At 37.3% G+C, this 17,891-nt stretch overlaps 1 protein-coding gene across 1 annotated transcript in view; it reads left to right on the plus strand.

Moving 5' to 3' along the window:
• Positions 1-17,891, plus strand: part of CPQ (carboxypeptidase Q) — a 598,544-nt gene that overhangs the window by 393,027 nt on the left and 187,626 nt on the right. Inside the window, exon 5 of the mRNA XM_033126896.1 lies at positions 16,706-16,817. Within this exon, the coding sequence (XP_032982787.1) occupies positions 16,706-16,817 (112 nt within the window). The remainder of the gene's footprint in view (positions 1-16,705; positions 16,818-17,891) is intronic.

Raw genomic sequence — 17,891 nt, forward strand, 5'->3', positions numbered from 1 at the left:
TTTAGCTATTGATTCTCATGAGACTAAAATTGTTACTTCTGTTCTTCATGCAGATGTATTATTTGACTGTGAATATTGAAGTTAAGATTCAATTTAATATGCTTTCAATGTTAAGGAAGAGTTTTTCATTTGGGGTGTATATACATAATATCCCCTTTTTCCCTGGCTCTTGTAGCATTTATGTTAGGTACGATACTAGTTAAGATGCCTATTCTGGCTTTTTATTTTCTAAAACACGTAAATTCTCATTAAAAAATAAGACAGAATCAGGGTTTAGGGGCAAAATAGTATTCTTTCGTAATGGATTCAGGAAAATGAAATGTTCAATATTTGCTACACCCCCTTTCTAAATCAAAATATACCAGTGGAAATTTGACATGTTCCTAGAGTCTGAACACAGAAATTAATAACTGAAACGAACTGGCTAATAGTATGTGTTGTCAAGTATGAGGAGAAGATTAAAGACCAGGAAGTACTATGCTTGCATAGCAAGCCTGCCTCTTGTGCAGACATGGAGTCTTTCAAAGTAAGCTTGACTTCTTGACATTGTCCTGAAGCTGAAAATTAGATCAGTGAAAATTCCCTATGAGGGTTGTCTAAATATTATTTGACTGTCTTTTGTTTAAGCTATAATTTATGCATCAAAATTAAAGTTGTCTTCAAGTGTTGCCATCGTAGGAAGCCATGCAGTTACCCCAAAGCTCATTGCCAAGTCTTGGGAACTGGGATGCTTGAATTCTGACTCCCGTTACCACTGTTGTCCAGGGAGATGGCAGGCAGTATACAACAGAATAACCTGGATGTTTGAGTTATAAGTACTTTAGGTAACTTGCATTTAAACTACACAGGCCATCATGGCTGGGTAGTAATTCTCAAAGACTCCTTCCCACTTCTCCGTTTACTTAGTCTTAGCAATGTCCATGATGATATCAAACTAGTGCACATCAGAACATGGACATAAGCCTGGATTCACATCTTGACCTGGGTTTACTTTCTCTTTCCTTCCTCTGCCTTTTCCAAAGGTGCCTTGCAATCCTCTCTTCTACTCAGCCTTCTACTTCACCTTCTCTTTTTGTGCTAGTCATCATTTTGCTTCCATCTCTCTCTGCTTCCTTCCATCTCTCCCTCCCTCTCTTCCTTTCTTAATCATTCACAATCTAAGTAACTAAAACTTCCCCATCATCAAAACAAATTTGTTTTTATTAAGGAAAAGCTATAGAGAAGTAAATCTATATACTAATCCCTGCTAATTTGACTTTCTCTTTGTGGGAATGGGTGGTAGAGGAGGAATTATCATACAGTTTCCCAGGGACTGTGCTTTTCAAAGTGACAGCACTCATTTGAATAGGTAAACCCTGGTCTGTTGTTTAGTTTTTTTCTCATGACAGCCTTTGGAGGCTGCAGAATAATGTAGACAGGAGCTTTCAGCTGATCTTGCTGAGTGACTGCTACAGAGAATATTCAGAAGATCAGAGAAGGTTAAATAATTGAGAATGTTTACACAATGGATTGACAAACAAGTATCAAAAGGAGTACTCTAAGCTGCGTAGGCTCCTGGGATTTTAGAAACCATTAGGGGCCAAGAAGAATTCTTTAGCTTATAAACCTAAATGTCATAAAAATAAATTTTTAAAAGTTTCTTTAGGTAGAAAGCACCTTGACCCCCATTTTCTATAATGAAAGATTGATGTACCTCTATTGTCTTGTCTAAATTGAACCATGAAAAAGTCTGTAGAGTACCACATGCTTCTATTCTTTTTTTTGTTTTAATCTTACACATTATACATAACAAAAGCCTGGAACATATCGGTGAGTGAATGGTTGTAAGAAAAGAGAAGTTGCAGCTGTGTACTGTACCATCGTTGGACTTAACCATAGGAAAGATGATCATTATTGAGACAGAAGTTCCCTAAGCTCTCTGTCTCTCTTTCCTCCCCTGAGGAAGTTAAAATACAATGTTGTAATTCAACTCTTCTGTTTCTTCCATCCTCTCAAGTGAGACAACTTACTCCGTGGTTGTTTAGGCCAAAGGAGAAGGAATTCAGGAGCATGTTTCTTTCCCTTATAATAATATCATCTCTAGTTGCAACCACTCATGACTTTTGGATTAAACCCCAATGCCTCTAGTTATTCAGAATGATTTCCTTCCATAGAAATTCTCTTCTATGCCCCTATCCACAAATCAATGTTTAATAAATTTCAACCATTTCTGCCAAATACAGTGTAATCATGTTTTATAAATCTACCTAACAATTGGTTTTTGTGAGTCACAAAATAGACCCTTCTTGTTTTATCCTTAGATATCTGTCCAATAATATACTCATAAAATTCAGTCAGAAACACGATGACCTTCCTTTTGTGAAGCCAGTCTGAGTCCCCTGCACAAGTAAGAGGGGACAGTCTGGAAATGGAAACAGCTCCTTTCAGGAGTAGCTGTGGTGATATGTGAGCATTTGGACAGGTGGCCCATTTTCTTGTGAAAGACGTCTGTATCCCACAAGCTATCCACACCCAACAGTTTCACTAAACAAAGCTTGATAATAAGAAGTCAAGAGGAGCTCAGATTTTTTCTGTGTTGTCTCTGAACATATCCTGTGTGTCAGGAGCCTAGCTTTATTCTGTAGAACACCTAGTGTATTCATTGGGGAGGACAATATTTGTTCAAACCTAGTCCTTTTTGTCTGTGCTGGGCAACAGCACAATACATTCAGTAAGTGTCCTCTGAAAGCCAAGGCTTTGTCTTCGACAGGCATTATTACAAAAGCATGAATTTCTTGAGAAGTTCCTTCCCACCTGTGTTTAGAATCTATTGTGGGAACATCTTGGCAGCCAAAGTGTCTGGGAGATGCTCAGAAAAAAGTCTTTTAAGGTGTAGAGACTTTTCAAAGGACAGTTTCTCTCTTTAAAGTGGTTAGAATAGAAGAAAAATTCTTGAAAACGATCATGGAATATTGGACTAGATGGAACCTTGAAAGATTTTATTTATCCCATCTATGTTAGCTTTCCATCTAAGATCTAAGAATGTATCCTATTTTAGAAACCCTCCGGAACAGAATTTTCCATAACCTTTCTCTTGTTAGCCCTTTATTTTAACTTCTACAAAAGCCTTCCATCAGAAAATTCTCAGTTATTTATATGACCCCACTGCTCACTGCTGCAGCCCATTCCTGGTTCCTTTGCTTCATCATCTGTTTTCCAAACCTGTTACAGAGGGGCTCATCATAGCTGAAGCCCATTATTACATCACTTCTTGGCTTCTTCTCTGAGGTTAAATAATGAAAGGCTTTCCCCTCCTCTTTTTGTAGGTCATATTTTTCAACTATTTAATGATTTTTGTTGTTGAAAATTTGATTGGGGATTTCCTGTGTCTGGAAACACATTAGGTCTTGAACTTTATAGTCCTAATGCTCCTCCTACTACCTCTTAAAGTACCCCAGATAAAATGAGACTAAGAGAACGAAGCAGCTGCAGACAAAACAAAACATCTCAAAAGCAAAAATAGATAGATAGATAGATAGATAGATAGATAGATAGATAGATAGATAGATAAATAAAACCACTGGGACTTGTCTTTCTGGTTTTTATTTTTAATCAAGCAAGGCATTTATAAAATGAAACATGCTTCAAAGTTGAGTGGGCAACTCATTTATTAAGGATGGATCAGCAAGTACTTGTTCACATTGAGATAATTAGTTGTACAACTCACAATTTAAAATGCAGAATGTTAAAATTAGGCATGCAAAGAGCCTAAGTATGACCTAAAAGTGTGTGTATGTGTGTGTGTGTGTGTGTGTGTGTGTGTGCGCGCCTGTGTGTGTGTTTGACTTCTAGTTACCATGGGCCTTTAGAAACCATTGAACCATTATAGCAATAGCTTTCAAAATGCTGCTAGATACAACTATTTCAGATTTTACAATTAGATTCATCTCTAGTTGGTTTTTAAGGGGGGTAAAATCTTTTTCAGGTTTTCAGGTAACAAGATTATGATCGGAAGTAAATGTAGACATTCTGCATATTTTTTCTTTGCTTTGCAACAGTTGAAATAGGGTGAGATAAATCTGACCTTTAATGTTTGTTTGAACTCACTTATAAAACTATCTGAGCCCCATGCCTTTCAAAAATGTCTTTGATAGCTCTTGGTTTTGTTTAATATAGCACTCATGCAAAAGACTTTATTTTACATGTATATAAAATCTAAAGAGCAACAATGAAAGGATTACACATATTCTCACCATTCAGTTACACAGGTAGAATACTACCAGTGCCTTGGAGGCACTGTGTGCCTCTCTCTCATTATCTCCTCCTTTCTGCCCCATCTGATATAAACACTATCCTCCATCTGATATAAACACTGTCCTAATTTGGGTTTACCATTACTTTGCTTTTCTTCATTATTTTACCATATTTGTATGCATTGCTAAAGATTGTATTCGTTCAACTGAATTTTGAAATTTATATTATATTACCATAGTCCTCTGTTTCTTTTGATTTTCTTTTTTTGTTTTTGCTTTTTCTTCCATATTTTTGTTTTGACATTCATTTATATTGATATATGTAGCTGTAGGTCATTTTCACTGTTTTATAACATTCCATTGTATGACTACACTACAATTTATTGATGCATTGTACTGCTGATGGGTCAGGCCTAGTTTGAGATCTTATTATTGCTTCCATATGCCCTTTTGGATACATGTCTCCAAGGACTCAAGTGCTATAATTCCTCTCTCTATATATATATCTAAAGAGGAATTGTTGGATTGTGAGATGCACAGGAGTTCAAATTAAAAGGATATGCCTAATTGTTTTCCTAAATAATTTCAAAATGTTTTGCTCCTACCAGCAGTGGATAAGAATTCCTGTTACTTCTTCTTTATCCATTCATCCATTGACAGATACCCAGGCTGTCTCCACATCTTGGCTATTGTAAACAATGCTGAAATGAATATATGGATGCATTTGTCCCCTTGATGTAGCTTTTTGGATTTCTTCAGATAAATTCCCAGAAGTGGGATTACTGGGTCCTCCTTTATCTCTTGTTATAACCTTTGTTTGAAAAGTCTGTTTTGTCTGGTATAAGTATTGCTACCTCTACTTTTTTGTTTGTTTGTTTCCATTTTCATGAAATGTCTTTTTCCCATCTCTTTACTTTCAGTCTGTGTGGGCTTTTAGATCTGAAGTGAGTCTCTTGTAGGCTCACTTCAGCATATGTAAGGGTCTTGTTTTTCTTATCTATTCAGCCCTCTTATGTCTTTCAACTGGAGTATTTAATCCATTTACGCTGAAACTAATTGGTGATAGGGGGATCCAAGATGGTGGAATAGATAAACATCGTGCTTCCCTCATCTTGTGAATACATCAAAATTACAGCTAAATTATAGAACAATCAACCTAGAAAACCATCTTAAGTCTAGCTGAACAGAAGTTTTATAACCAAGGACATAAAGAAGAAGCCACATCATGACTGGTAGAAGGGGTGGAGACTCAAAATGGACTGGCCTCAAACCTCCACGCATGGCAGATGAAAATTGAGAAGGATATATCAGCTACAGAGGTTGCCCACAGAGGAGCAAGGGACTCCAGCCTCACACCAGGCTTACCAGCCAGGAGTAAGTACTTGTATCAGGAAGAGGAGCCCCTACAACATCTAACTGTGAAAAACAGTGGGAAATCTGACCCTCTGGGTGGGATGGAAGGCTGTGGGAAACCCAGAAGTCCTCTTAAAGGGCACACAGAGGCACTTACCTGGGTCTCCAGCAGAAGGACAGTGACTCGAGAGGCATCAGAGGCTTATGGGGAAAGACTGAGTTTGTGGCTTCAGAATGAGGACTGGAGAGATGGTTGCCATTTTACCTGTGTGGGGCTCTTCTTCTGTGCAGCCAGCAGGCGCAGGTCATCTTTCTTGTGTTGAGCCCCTCCCACACACCCATGGCCAAATCTGAATTTGAATTGGTCTGGTGAGCTCCACTTGCTCCACCCTGGAGACTCACTGAGACCCCAGCAAACCAACTCGCTACCACAAGAGGCTTTATCAGCAGCAACCATATGGGAGCCAGCAGCTGGCAGCAGGCTTTGGAGTGTCCTGGATTTTTGCAGAAGTACCCCAGAATTGGCACTGGTGGCAGCCATCCTTCATTCACAGCATGGCCTCTCCCATGCACCTCCAGGTCCAGCAATGGCAACAACCAACCATGGATCAGTTTGTAGCTCCTACCAGGTAGTCCCTGGCCAGTTACAGGCAGTGTCTCCCCTGGGTCTGTACCAGAGCCCCTCCCAAGAGTCCGCAGAGCCACCATAATTGATGGTTGGCTTCAGACCACAGTAGAGCACCATCCAATTAGCTCCCACAAGTCTCAACAAGCCCTGGAGCCCCCTGGGGCAAATCCCACTTCATGTGGTAGTCCCCTATACAACAGCCATAAGCTGGGGATGTGGCCAAACACCACAGCCAGTCATCCTGAGCGTCAATCTCACCCTCTGATGTGCCAATAACAATTTGAAGGCTCAAGTGTAACAGGAGGGCACACACAAACAAGGGATGCTCCTGGAGCACCGAGTGCAGGTGACACAAGCGGCTGTACCACTGGGCCCCACAGGACACCTACTACATAAAGCCATTCTACTAAAACTGGGAGGCATAACAGCCCTACCTAATACATAAAAACAAACACAGAGTGGCAGCCAAAATGAGGAAACACAGAAATACATCCTAAATGAAGGAACAGGAGAACACTCCAGAAAGAGAACTAAATGAGAGGAAGGCAAGCAACCTACCAGAGACAGAGTTCCAAGTACTGGTTATAAGGATGCTCAAGGAACTTAGTGAGAACTTGAACAAAGATATAGCAAGCAGATTTAAAAAAAAAACAAAGACGTGGAAATCATAAAAAAAGAACTAGTCTGAAGTGAAGAATACAATAACAGAAATGAAGAATACACTAGAAGGAATCACCAGCAGACTAGATGAAGTAGAGGATTAAACCAGTAATTTGGAAGACAAAGTAGAAGGAATCACCCAGTTGGAACAACAAAAGGAAAAAAAGAAAAAAATGGGGATAGTTTAAGAGACCTTTGTGACAATATCAAGCGTTACAATATTCATATCATAGGGGTACCAAGATAAGACAGAAAGCAAGAGATTGAGAACCTATTTGAAGAAATGACAGAAAACTTTCCTAACCTGGTGAAGGAAAGAGACACACAAGCCCAGGTAGCACAGAGAGTCCCAAACAAGATGAACACAAACAGTCCCATACCAAGACACATTATAATTAAAATGGCAAAGATTAAAGACAAAAAGAGAATCCTAAAAGCAGCAAGAAGAAGGTAACTAGTAACTTATAAGGGAGCTCCCATAAGATTGTCAGCTAATTTCTCAACAGAATCTTTTCAGGACAGAGGGATTGCAGGAAATATTCAAAGTGATGAAAAGTCAGGATCTACAACCAAGATTACTCTACGCAGCAAAGCTATCATTTAAAATTGAAGGACAGATAAAGAGCTTCCCAGACAAACAAACAAACAAAAAACCTAAAGGCATTCATCACCACCTAACCAGTACTACAAGGAATCTTAGAGGGACTTTTTTAACATAAAAAAATATGAATAATAAAGTGGCAATAACTATATAGATATCAATTCCTTTAAGTGTAAATGGATTAAATGCCCCAATCAAAAACATAGGGTGGCTGAATGAATAAGAAAACAAGACCCTTACATATGCTGCTTACAAGAGACTCGCTTTAGATTGAAAGACACACAAGACTGAAAGTAAAGGGATGGAAAAAGTTACTGCATGAAAATGGGATAAAAAGAAAAAAGAAAAACTGGGGTCGGAATAATTAGCCCTGAGAAAATAGACTTTAAAACAAAGGCTATAACAAAAGACAAGGAAGGACCTGATAATCCAATTTTTGGGTATTTATCTGAACAAACCCAAAATGCTAATTCGAGGAGACGTGTGCATCCATATGTTCTTTGCAGCATTGTTTACAATAGCCAAGATGTGGAGGCAGCCTAGGTGTCCATTGATGGATGAATTAATAAAGAGGATCTGGTACATATAAACAATGGAATATTTCTCAATTATGGAAGGGAATGGGCTTTTGCCATCTGTGGTGGCATGAATGGATCTGGAGGGTATTGTGCTGAGTGGAGTATGTCAGACAGAAAAAGACAGATGCAATGTGATTTTGCTTACATGTGGAAACTAAAGAACAAAACAAACAAACAAACAAAACAGAAACACTCTCACAGATACAGAGAACATTTTGACGGCTGCCAGATGGAAGTGGGGTTGCAAGATGGGTGAAAATGGGGAAGGGACAAAGAAGTACAAATTGGGTGTTACAAAGTAATAATGGGGATGTAAGGTATAGCATAAGGAATATAGTCAGTAATATTGTAATAACTATGATGTCAAATGGATACTACATTTATCAGGATGATTGATGAGGGGGGAGTTGAGGACAGGATAAAAGAGGTAAAGGGATTAAAAGTACAAATTGGTAGTTACAAAATAGTCATGTGGATGAAAGTAAAACATAGGGAATATAGTCAATAATATGGTAATAACTATGTATAGTGCCAGGTGGGTACTAGACTAGTCGGAAAACACTTCTTAAATTTTACAAATGTCTAACCACTATGCTTTACACCTGAAATTAATATAAAATAATATTGGATGTTAACTGTAATTGAAAATTTTTTAAAGGGAGGAAAAGGTGCAGGGGAATAAGAGGTTCAACTTTCCAGGTATGAAACAAATAAGTCATGGGGATGTAATGTACAGCATGGGGAATAGGGTCTATAATATTGTGATAGCATAGTATGGTGTGAGATGGTGGCTGGACTAATAGTGATCATGTCTTTAGATATATAGGTGTTGAACAACTATGGTATATACCTGAAACTGATGAAATGTTGTATGTTAGCTATATTTTTTAATAAAAATATTTAAAAAACAAAGTAATTGTTGATAGATATGTAGTTATTGCCATTTTATTATTCATATTTTTTATCTTTTTCTTTTTGTCTTAAAGAAGATGCTTTAAGATTCTTTGTAATACCGGTTTGGTGGTGATGAACTCCTTTAGCCTCTGTGAAGCTCTTTATCTTTCCTTCAATTCTAAACAATAGCTTTGCTAGGTAGAGTAATCTTGGTTGTAGTTCCTTGGTTTTCCTCATTTTGAATATTTCCTGCCAATCCCTTCTGGCCTGAAAAGTTTCTGTTAAGAAGTCAGCTGACAGTCTTATGGGGGCTCCCGTGTAGGTAACTGCTTTTCTCTTGCTGCTTTTAAGATTCTCTCTTTGTATTTAACCTTTCACATTTTAATTATGATGTGTCTTGGTGTTGGCCTCTTTGTGTTCATCTTGTTTGGGACTTTCTGCATTTCCTGGGCTTGTATATCTATTTTCTTTGCCAGGTTAGGGAAGTTTTCTGTCATTGTTTCTTCAAATAAATTTTCAATTCCTTGCTCTCTTTTCTTTCTGGTATCCCTATGATGTGGATGTTGGTATGCTTGATGTTGTCCTGGAGTCCCCTTAAAATATCTTCATTTTTTTTAATTCTTTTTTTTTTTTATGCTGTTCTCATTGGGTGTTTTCTGCTACCTTATTTTCCAGATTTAGTCCTCTCCTTCATCTAATCTAGTGTTGATTCCATCTAATGTAATCTTCATTTCAGTTATTGTATTCTATATTTCTGTCTGGTTCTTTCTTGTGTTTTCTATATCCATTTTTATGTTTTCCATCTCCATTTTTATGTTTTCCATTCCTTTGTTGAAATTCTTCCTGAGATCACTGAGCATCCTTATAACCAATGTTCTGAACTCAGCATCTGATAGATTGCTTGTCTCTATTTTGTTTACTTTTTTTTCCTGGAGCTTTATTCTGTTCTTTTATTTGGGAAATGTTTCTTTGTCTCCCTATTTTGTCTGACAACCTGTGTTTGTTTCTATGTATTAGTAGGATTGCTATGTAGTAGGTGTCATGTGGGGCCCAGTGGTGCAGTCTCTCTTGTCATCAGAGCTAGGTGCACCCGGTATGACCCTTGTGTGGGTTATGTGTGCGTTTCTGTTATATATTGATTACTCTTTGCACATCAATGAGGGATTGACCTTCATGCTTATTGGTTCTGAGGACTGTCTGTGACTACAGTGGAGGAGCTGTTGTGCACGGGCTGACCCTAAAGAGCAGTGTTCTCTTTAGCGGGCCTCTGGTGCCTGCCCAGTGTGCCCTTTAGGTGTGTCATCCTTAGAGGTGGCTGCATGATGGGCTGGCTTTGTTAGAAGCTGGCCACCAGGCGTGCCAACCCTGGTGCCTCCTTAGAGGTGACCTGCCTCAGGCCAAGTTTCACTGCATTCTGTACTCTGCTTGGGGCCACCTTGTATGAGTCATAAAGAAATCTGCAGATGGCTGCCACCTGCATTGGGCTTGAAGGTGCCTCACGAGGCCAATCTGTGAACCAAGGTTGGCTGTCCCTAGTGCCGGGCTTAGGGCTGCTCAGCTAGAGGTATGGGAGACACCGAAGCCAGATGCTACTTGTTTGGGTTTTGTGAACATTTGAGAGAATTTATGAAAACTTCTGGCATGAGTTAAGACAGGTTGTTCATATGGAAAAGTCACTGTAAGCTGCTTGGGTGTGCCTGAAAATTGGGTGGGACAGGGTCTCAGAGAATCACTAGGGCAAGGCAGACGACAAAAGGTTATAGCCAGTTTGATGGAGACTCAGATATGGCACCTGTCTGCATCTGCAAGCCCCCAAAGTGGGCGGGCTCAACAAAGAAACAATAGTTTCCTCCATCTTTTCCTTCTGGAATTAAGCTGCCCTTCCAGCCCTCACCCTGAAGCTAGACAATTCACATTCTCCCCGAATGTTCCTGACACCTTTTGAGCTTCTGCCCCAGCACTGGAGATCAGAGAGAGTGACTCTGTCAGTAAGCAAGTCCATGCATGGGCATTTTAAGAGCAGCACTTAGGACTGTAGCCTCCTTCCATCTCACTCAGCTACAATCTCTGCTGTTTTTCACAGCCAGAAGTTTTGGGGACTTCTCTCCCCAACACTGAAATCCCGGGCTAGGGATTTTGGCGTGAGACAGGGACACCCCTCATTTCTCCAGGGGTGACCTCTGCAGCCGAGATATCACTCCCAGTTTTTGATGGTCACATGCGGGTGTGGGACCAGCCTGTTCCGGGTCTTCACGCCTCCTACCAGCCTCAAGGTAGCTTCTTCTGTATGTCCATAGTTGTAGGGCTTTGGTTCAGCTAGACTTTAGGAGATTCTCAGTGATGGTTGTTCTGTGATTTAGTTGTAATTGATGTGGTCCTGAGAGGAGGTGAGCACAGCATTTTCCTATTCTGCCATGCTGACCAGAAATCCTATTTATGTCTTTTTTTCCCTTTACCTTTGAGTTCCTTGTTTTTCCTTTTTGATTAGTAGGAATTCTTTATATATTTTGAATATAAACCATTTTTTGATATATATATCAAATATATATATTTCTTCCAATTATAACAACTCTCATTCTAAGATTTCTTTTGATGAACATAAACTCTCCATTTTCTTATAGTTGAATTTATGCTTTTCTTCATTCTTTGCATTTTTAATAGTTTGTTTAAAAAATCTTTCCCTCCTCCAAAGACATAAAAGTATCTGTCTTTATTTTCTTTGAAAAGTTTTACTTTTTGACTTCTTTTAAACATTCAGTGCATCTATAAATAAGTGTATTTTTCATTTTTGGTATTTACATTTGACTTTTTAAATATAGTCTCCACCTCTCCAGTGAAGTTCCCATCTTTTTTATTGGATCCTTTTACATATTAATCATAGTTTTTTTAAGTCCTTGTTTGATAGTTTAAATATATGGGCCATATTTTGTTTGGAGCTGTTGCATACTCTATTTTCTAAAAATGAATTTTTTGTTGTTGTTGTTTCTTGCTTATTTTATTACTGATAATTTTTGATTGGATGATGGATTTCATTTGTAAGAGAACAGTTGAGTCTAAAGTGAATAGTATATATGTTCAAAAATGAGAATGCCCCTTTTACTGTCAAGCCATTCACTGAGTTTATGTATTCAGAGTTGAGCTAGGTTTTAATTTTATTGTTTCTATTCTTATCTTTGGTGTCCACATACCTCAAATTTCTTCAGCAGTAGGCTGCTGTTACTCCATTTTTAGTATAGGGGTTGGGTTGTGGGAGGAGTTTTCTCAGTGTCTTGCTTTCAGCAGATTCTCTATGTCCACATGACAGCCAATGTCTCTGTGCTCTTGTCCTTCCCTTGGCTATGAACTGTTACTGTTCTGCTTGTTATCACTGGAAGCTCCTGGTGGGCACAGGTTGTTTCTTGATTCTCCTGCCCCTTAGTCTTAGTCAGACTCTGTGTGCTGAGCTCAAGGGTGGGGCTTTCTTGACATTTCTGCGCCTCCTCCTGTGGAAGCCAAATTCTGTCATGTATCATGGGGATGAGTATTCCACCCTTCACCCAGTGGCAGCAGAACTCTGTTTTACATTCATGCAGGATTTGGGGTGTGAGCAGAGCTCTCCCCAGAAGCACATGTGTTTTTCTTATTGTCAGTGCAAGGTTGGAGTACAATTTTTTTACCCCTTTCCTTGCATTCACTGATCTTTGCCTGGGACTGCCTGTAGTACAGTTTTCTGCTTCTCCTCCAGGGGCAAATGGCTTCTGCTTCCTGTGAGAGAAGGGTCCCAGAAGCAGGTATGTGTGCTGCCTGCCTCTCAACAGCACTGGTCACCATCTACACTCCTGCACCACTGAGGCAGGGTCTTGCAGGGCTTATGCCCTGCTCCTGATATTTCTTGTGTGCACTTAATGGAGGCCTGTGGAAAAGATCTGGAAAATGGGTACCTATGTGGGAACTTCCCAGGGATTCTAAACTCTCATGTAAAACCTCATTCACTGTTTAAGAATTTGTTAACATTTTAGTTGTCTTCTTCATTCCTGCTTTTATGACTATTACTTCATTGTCACTGCTAAAGGCAAACTAGTTCATGTCTTCCACCTCTTGTTAGATGAGCTTGTTATCTTCTGGAATTCAGTTCCTCTGGCTGAATTACAATCTCAGATCTCTGATGGGTCGAATGGAAGTTATGATTATACAGATTATCCAGGTTTCTCTCATTGATAGAGTGGGGATAGCCATATAGATATGGCTATCTATATTTTAAGAGAAAGAAAACAGACTGATTTTTTTCTCTATCTGCTACCACCGCTCTCTATCCTCTTTCTCTGCCTTTTTTTTTAACGTCACTTAAAACTATCATTACCTTGTATTTATTTATTGTCCATCTCTCTCATCAGAATGTAAATTTCATTTAGGCAAAATATTTGCTTGTTTCGTTCGTTTCTGTATCTCTAGCACATAGTAGGAACTCGGTAAAAATTGTTGAATAAATGCATGCACGAATGCCAAAGATCATGAAGTTTTCTCCAGGATCTTGCGTTAGCTTGTTTTCATAAGAACGCTCTTCCTGTGAGACTGGTCAGTGCTCTCCTGCCTCAGGGAGCAGGAGAAATGAGGTAGGTAGGTAGGTAGATGAGGCAGGTAGATGAGTGGGTGCACCACTTCTCTATTGGTTCTAGGCCATCTTATTGCTTTAGGAGCTCCACATCTGGCAAGAGAGGCAGTGAAGGGACTGTACATTTTCCTGTGTTTTATCAGGTGATTCTTTTTCATGAACTTGAGTTTACTATATCTTTGGGTAGTCTTTTGTTGTTTTGATTGCTTAAATCAGATCCAAATGTATTATAATTAATTTTCTTTTCTGCCTGACCCTAACATAAGACATAGTGAGTTTGTATGTTATGTTTTCCTTTGTGAAGCTGCATTAAGGCATGGCAGCCAGACATCATGTTGAATGAAATCTCGTGCGCTAATATTTTCTAAGTATATGTAAAAGCCCTTATGGTTAGGAAAATTCAACTTCATTAAAAATTCTACTGAATTAGAAGCAGCTTTTTGTCATTACTTAGTTTTTAAATCAATTAATACTGAAATTTAAACTACTATCTCATGGCAGCACCCAATTTTTTTCTAATTAAAAAAAAATACATTAAAACAAGCTCTTATAATCCAAATGGTTTGTAATCATTCTTCCATAGCACTGTGCTAAAAACCTTGTCCTGTGGGATATCCTTTAATTTCCTATTATTCAAAACCATTTTCCCCAGCTTTTAAATATTAGTTTAAGTAATAATTCTGGATTGGAGAATAGAGACATTTCCTACAACATAAAGAAATATGATTGTAAAACAACCTCAGTATTCTGAAGGAAGTCTGAAAGATTAAATAATAGCTGCCTTGATTTAGTTACTCTTATTTGTTACCTGAGAAAAAGTTCATTAAAACATATTTTAACATATTTTATCCACTGGAACGTTAACTTCATTGGGAAAATTGTTCTGAGGGTGGTGAGAATGTTCACTAATTGGCTTGTACATTCCACATGGCATTACACCACTTTCTGAATCAGTTTCCTGCTATTGCAATATGTTTTCTTTCTTTTTTTCTGATTTTCCTTAGAAACAATCCATTTGGGTTCATTACAGGGCCATTTGTTAGTCTGGGGCATTGTACTTGTTTGTGAATACAATGAAGTCACAGAAGGCTGGGTCTCTCTGTGATGCAGAGTCAATGGGAGATGCTGCAGCTGCTCAGGGAAGCAGGCAGTGCAAGGAGTCACTTTGATATTTCAAACCAAAATCCTGCTTTCCCAAAGTCATGGGTATTTTCATTTTAGTCATCGAGAAGATTTGTTTAACTTTCATTTGCTTACTACATGTTGTACATCAACATTAATCTGTTGAACTTTTTAAAAAACTTTTTATTAAAGTGTAATATTCTAAGAGAAAGTATACAAATCTTAAGTGTACAACAAGTTTAACTTTTACAAACTGAGCACTCCTGTGCAACCAGTACCCAGATCAGGAACCAGAACATGACCAGCACCCCAGAAGTTCTCCTTGTGTCCTCTTCCTGTCACTAAGCCTCCTCACCATGGATAACCACTCTCCTGTTTTGCTTGTTTTCATATTTTATACAAATGAAATTATACACTATGTATTGTTTTAGGTCTGGCTTCTTTCATTCTTCATTACATTTATGAGATTCATCCCCATTTATCATGTGTTTGTTCATTCTTACTGCTGTGCAATGTTGCATTGATCGATACAACACAATTTATTCATTCTGCTATTAACAGGCATTTAAAGTTTCCTTTTTGGGAGAGGGATGGGGGCTATTATGAATATTCTAAGAATATCCTAGTCCATCTCTTTTGGTGAAATATACATACACACATACATTTCTGTTGGATATATAACTAGGAGTGGAATTTCTAGATCACATGGTGCGTATGTTCAGATTTAGTAGATAAGTTACTTTTGCAGTGTGGTTGTAAGTACTTACACCAGCAATGTATGAGGGTTCCAGTTGTGCTACTTCCTCTCCAATATTTGACATTTTCTGCCTTTTTCTTTTTGGCTATTCCAGTGGATATGTATTGAATGTGGTTTAATTTATATTCCCTTGATGATACTGAATCTGAACACCTTTTCATATGATTATTAGTAATTTGTATGTTTACTTTTGTGAATTGTCTGTTCAAGTATTTTGTCCATTTTCTATCAGTTTTCTCTCTTTTGGTTATTGTTTCATAGTAATTCTATATAATCTAGATATGGATCCTTTGTTGCATATATGTATTGGAAATATTTTCTCCTCCTCTGTAGGTTACCTTTTCACTCTTGCAATGCGGTCTTTTGATGAACAAGTATTCTTAAAATTTTAAAAGTCTAATTTATTATTTTCTTTCATGGTTTGTAATTTTTGTGTTCAGTTTAAGAAATATTTGTCTACTCTAAGTTGACAAAGCTGTTCTATGCGTTCCTCTAACATCTTTAGATTTATAATTCATCTGACTTGATATTAATATATTGTATGATATAGAGATGAGGATACATTCTTCCATGTGGATATCCTATTAACTCAACATCATTTTACGTAGTTTAAGCTTGCTTAAAATATGTCCATAAAATTTAGTTCTGTTGAAATATTTTTTGTATTTTCCTGGAGAGACTTCTAATGATTTTTGAAAAATATTTAAATCTATTATGATTTAAAACTTATATAATCTATAGATTTATTTCAGACTGACGTAAATTGAAAGATTTCTTATAAGTTCTGTTAATTACAATCTAGTTTGTAACTCCAGCAATTTACTTATTCAACACCAGAGTGATTTATAATGCACAAAGCACATCATATTTTTAAAAAATAAATTATTTTTACTTTTTCACTTGAATTCAGTTCAACATAATGTTTATTATGTGTTTGCTAGAATTTGGGACAGTTTACAATATGGTTGACGTTTTGAGCTTCGTTTTTATGTCATAATAAAGTTGTGAAACATCTGTCAGTAATAAACCAATTTTTTATTATTCAAAATTATATTAATAAAGAAAAGTATACAGTGAGAACTTTTATTACTATTAGGATGACCTTACACCCTTATGTGTAAAGCCTCTATACTAAGTTTTCCACTAATAATGACACAGATCTTTTAAGGCATAAAAATAGAAAAGAAAATACTAAAGTTTCGTTTCTGTATTTCGAACGCCTATGAATCTTCTCTTTGATGTCGTTTCTGCTTAGTTTTATTTGTTTTCTCTTTTTTTATTTGTTCTAGGTTGTACTGGTCAGTGGACATCTGGACAGCTGGGATGTTGGGCAGGGTGCCATGGATGATGGTGGTGGAGCCTTTATATCATGGGAAGCACTCTCACTTATCAAAGATCTTGGTAAATATTTAGAAAGTTGTTAACCAATGTATGAGGGTCTCAGTACTGACATGTTTAACTCAACACAAAATACTCAACTGATTAGTTACTGTTGTATGTTCAAAGATTCTCCTGAGGTTTATGCTTTTTGTCAATTCATTCCCAGAAAAGAGCTAATTTGTCCCCTTATAGAAAGAAATTTTTATTCAAATGTCTGCCAGAAGGCCAGAGTATCCAACATGATCAGCCAGTGGGGAAAACAAACAAGCAAATAAAACCATAGCAACTGCAACCATGGCAGCTAGCGATTTTATTTCTGTTTTGTTTTGTTTGATGCAGTTGTAAATGGAATTGTTTTCCTAATTTCTCTTTCTGATAGTTTGTTTTTGGTATATAAAAATGCAACCAATTTTTGAATATTAACTTTGTGTCTTGCTACTTTACTGAATTCATTTATCAGTTTTAATAGCTTTTTGGTGGAGTCTTTAGGATTGTATATATATATATATATATATATATATATATATATATATACACTGTCATTATTTGTAGACGATATTATACTATATATATATACACGCATATATGTATATATGTGTGTATGTATGTGTATATATATATATATATATATATAGTATAATATCGTCTGCAAATAATGACAGTTTTACTTCTTCCAATTTGGATGCCTTCTATTTATTTTTCTTGTCTGATTGCTGTGGCTAAGACTTCCAATAATATGTTGAATAGAAGTGGCAACAGTGGGTATCCTCATTCCTGATCTTAGAGGAAATGCTTTCAGTTTTTCACAATTAAGTAGGATATTATCTGGGTTTGTCATATATGGCTTTTATTATGTTGAGATATGTTCCTTCTATACCCTCTTTATTGAGAGTTTTTATTATATATAGATATTGAATTTTATCACATGTTCTTTCTTTACCTATTGAGATGATCATATGGTTTTCATCCTTTATTCTGTTAATGTGACGTATCACATTGATTGATTTATGGATGTTGAACCATCTTTGCCACCCTGGGATGAATCCAACTTGGTCATGGTGTATAATCCTTTTAAGGTATTATTAAATCCAGTTT

Source organism: Rhinolophus ferrumequinum, chromosome 14 (genome assembly GCF_004115265.2).
Source record: "Rhinolophus ferrumequinum isolate MPI-CBG mRhiFer1 chromosome 14, mRhiFer1_v1.p, whole genome shotgun sequence".
NCBI lineage: Eukaryota > Metazoa > Chordata > Mammalia > Chiroptera > Rhinolophidae > Rhinolophus > Rhinolophus ferrumequinum.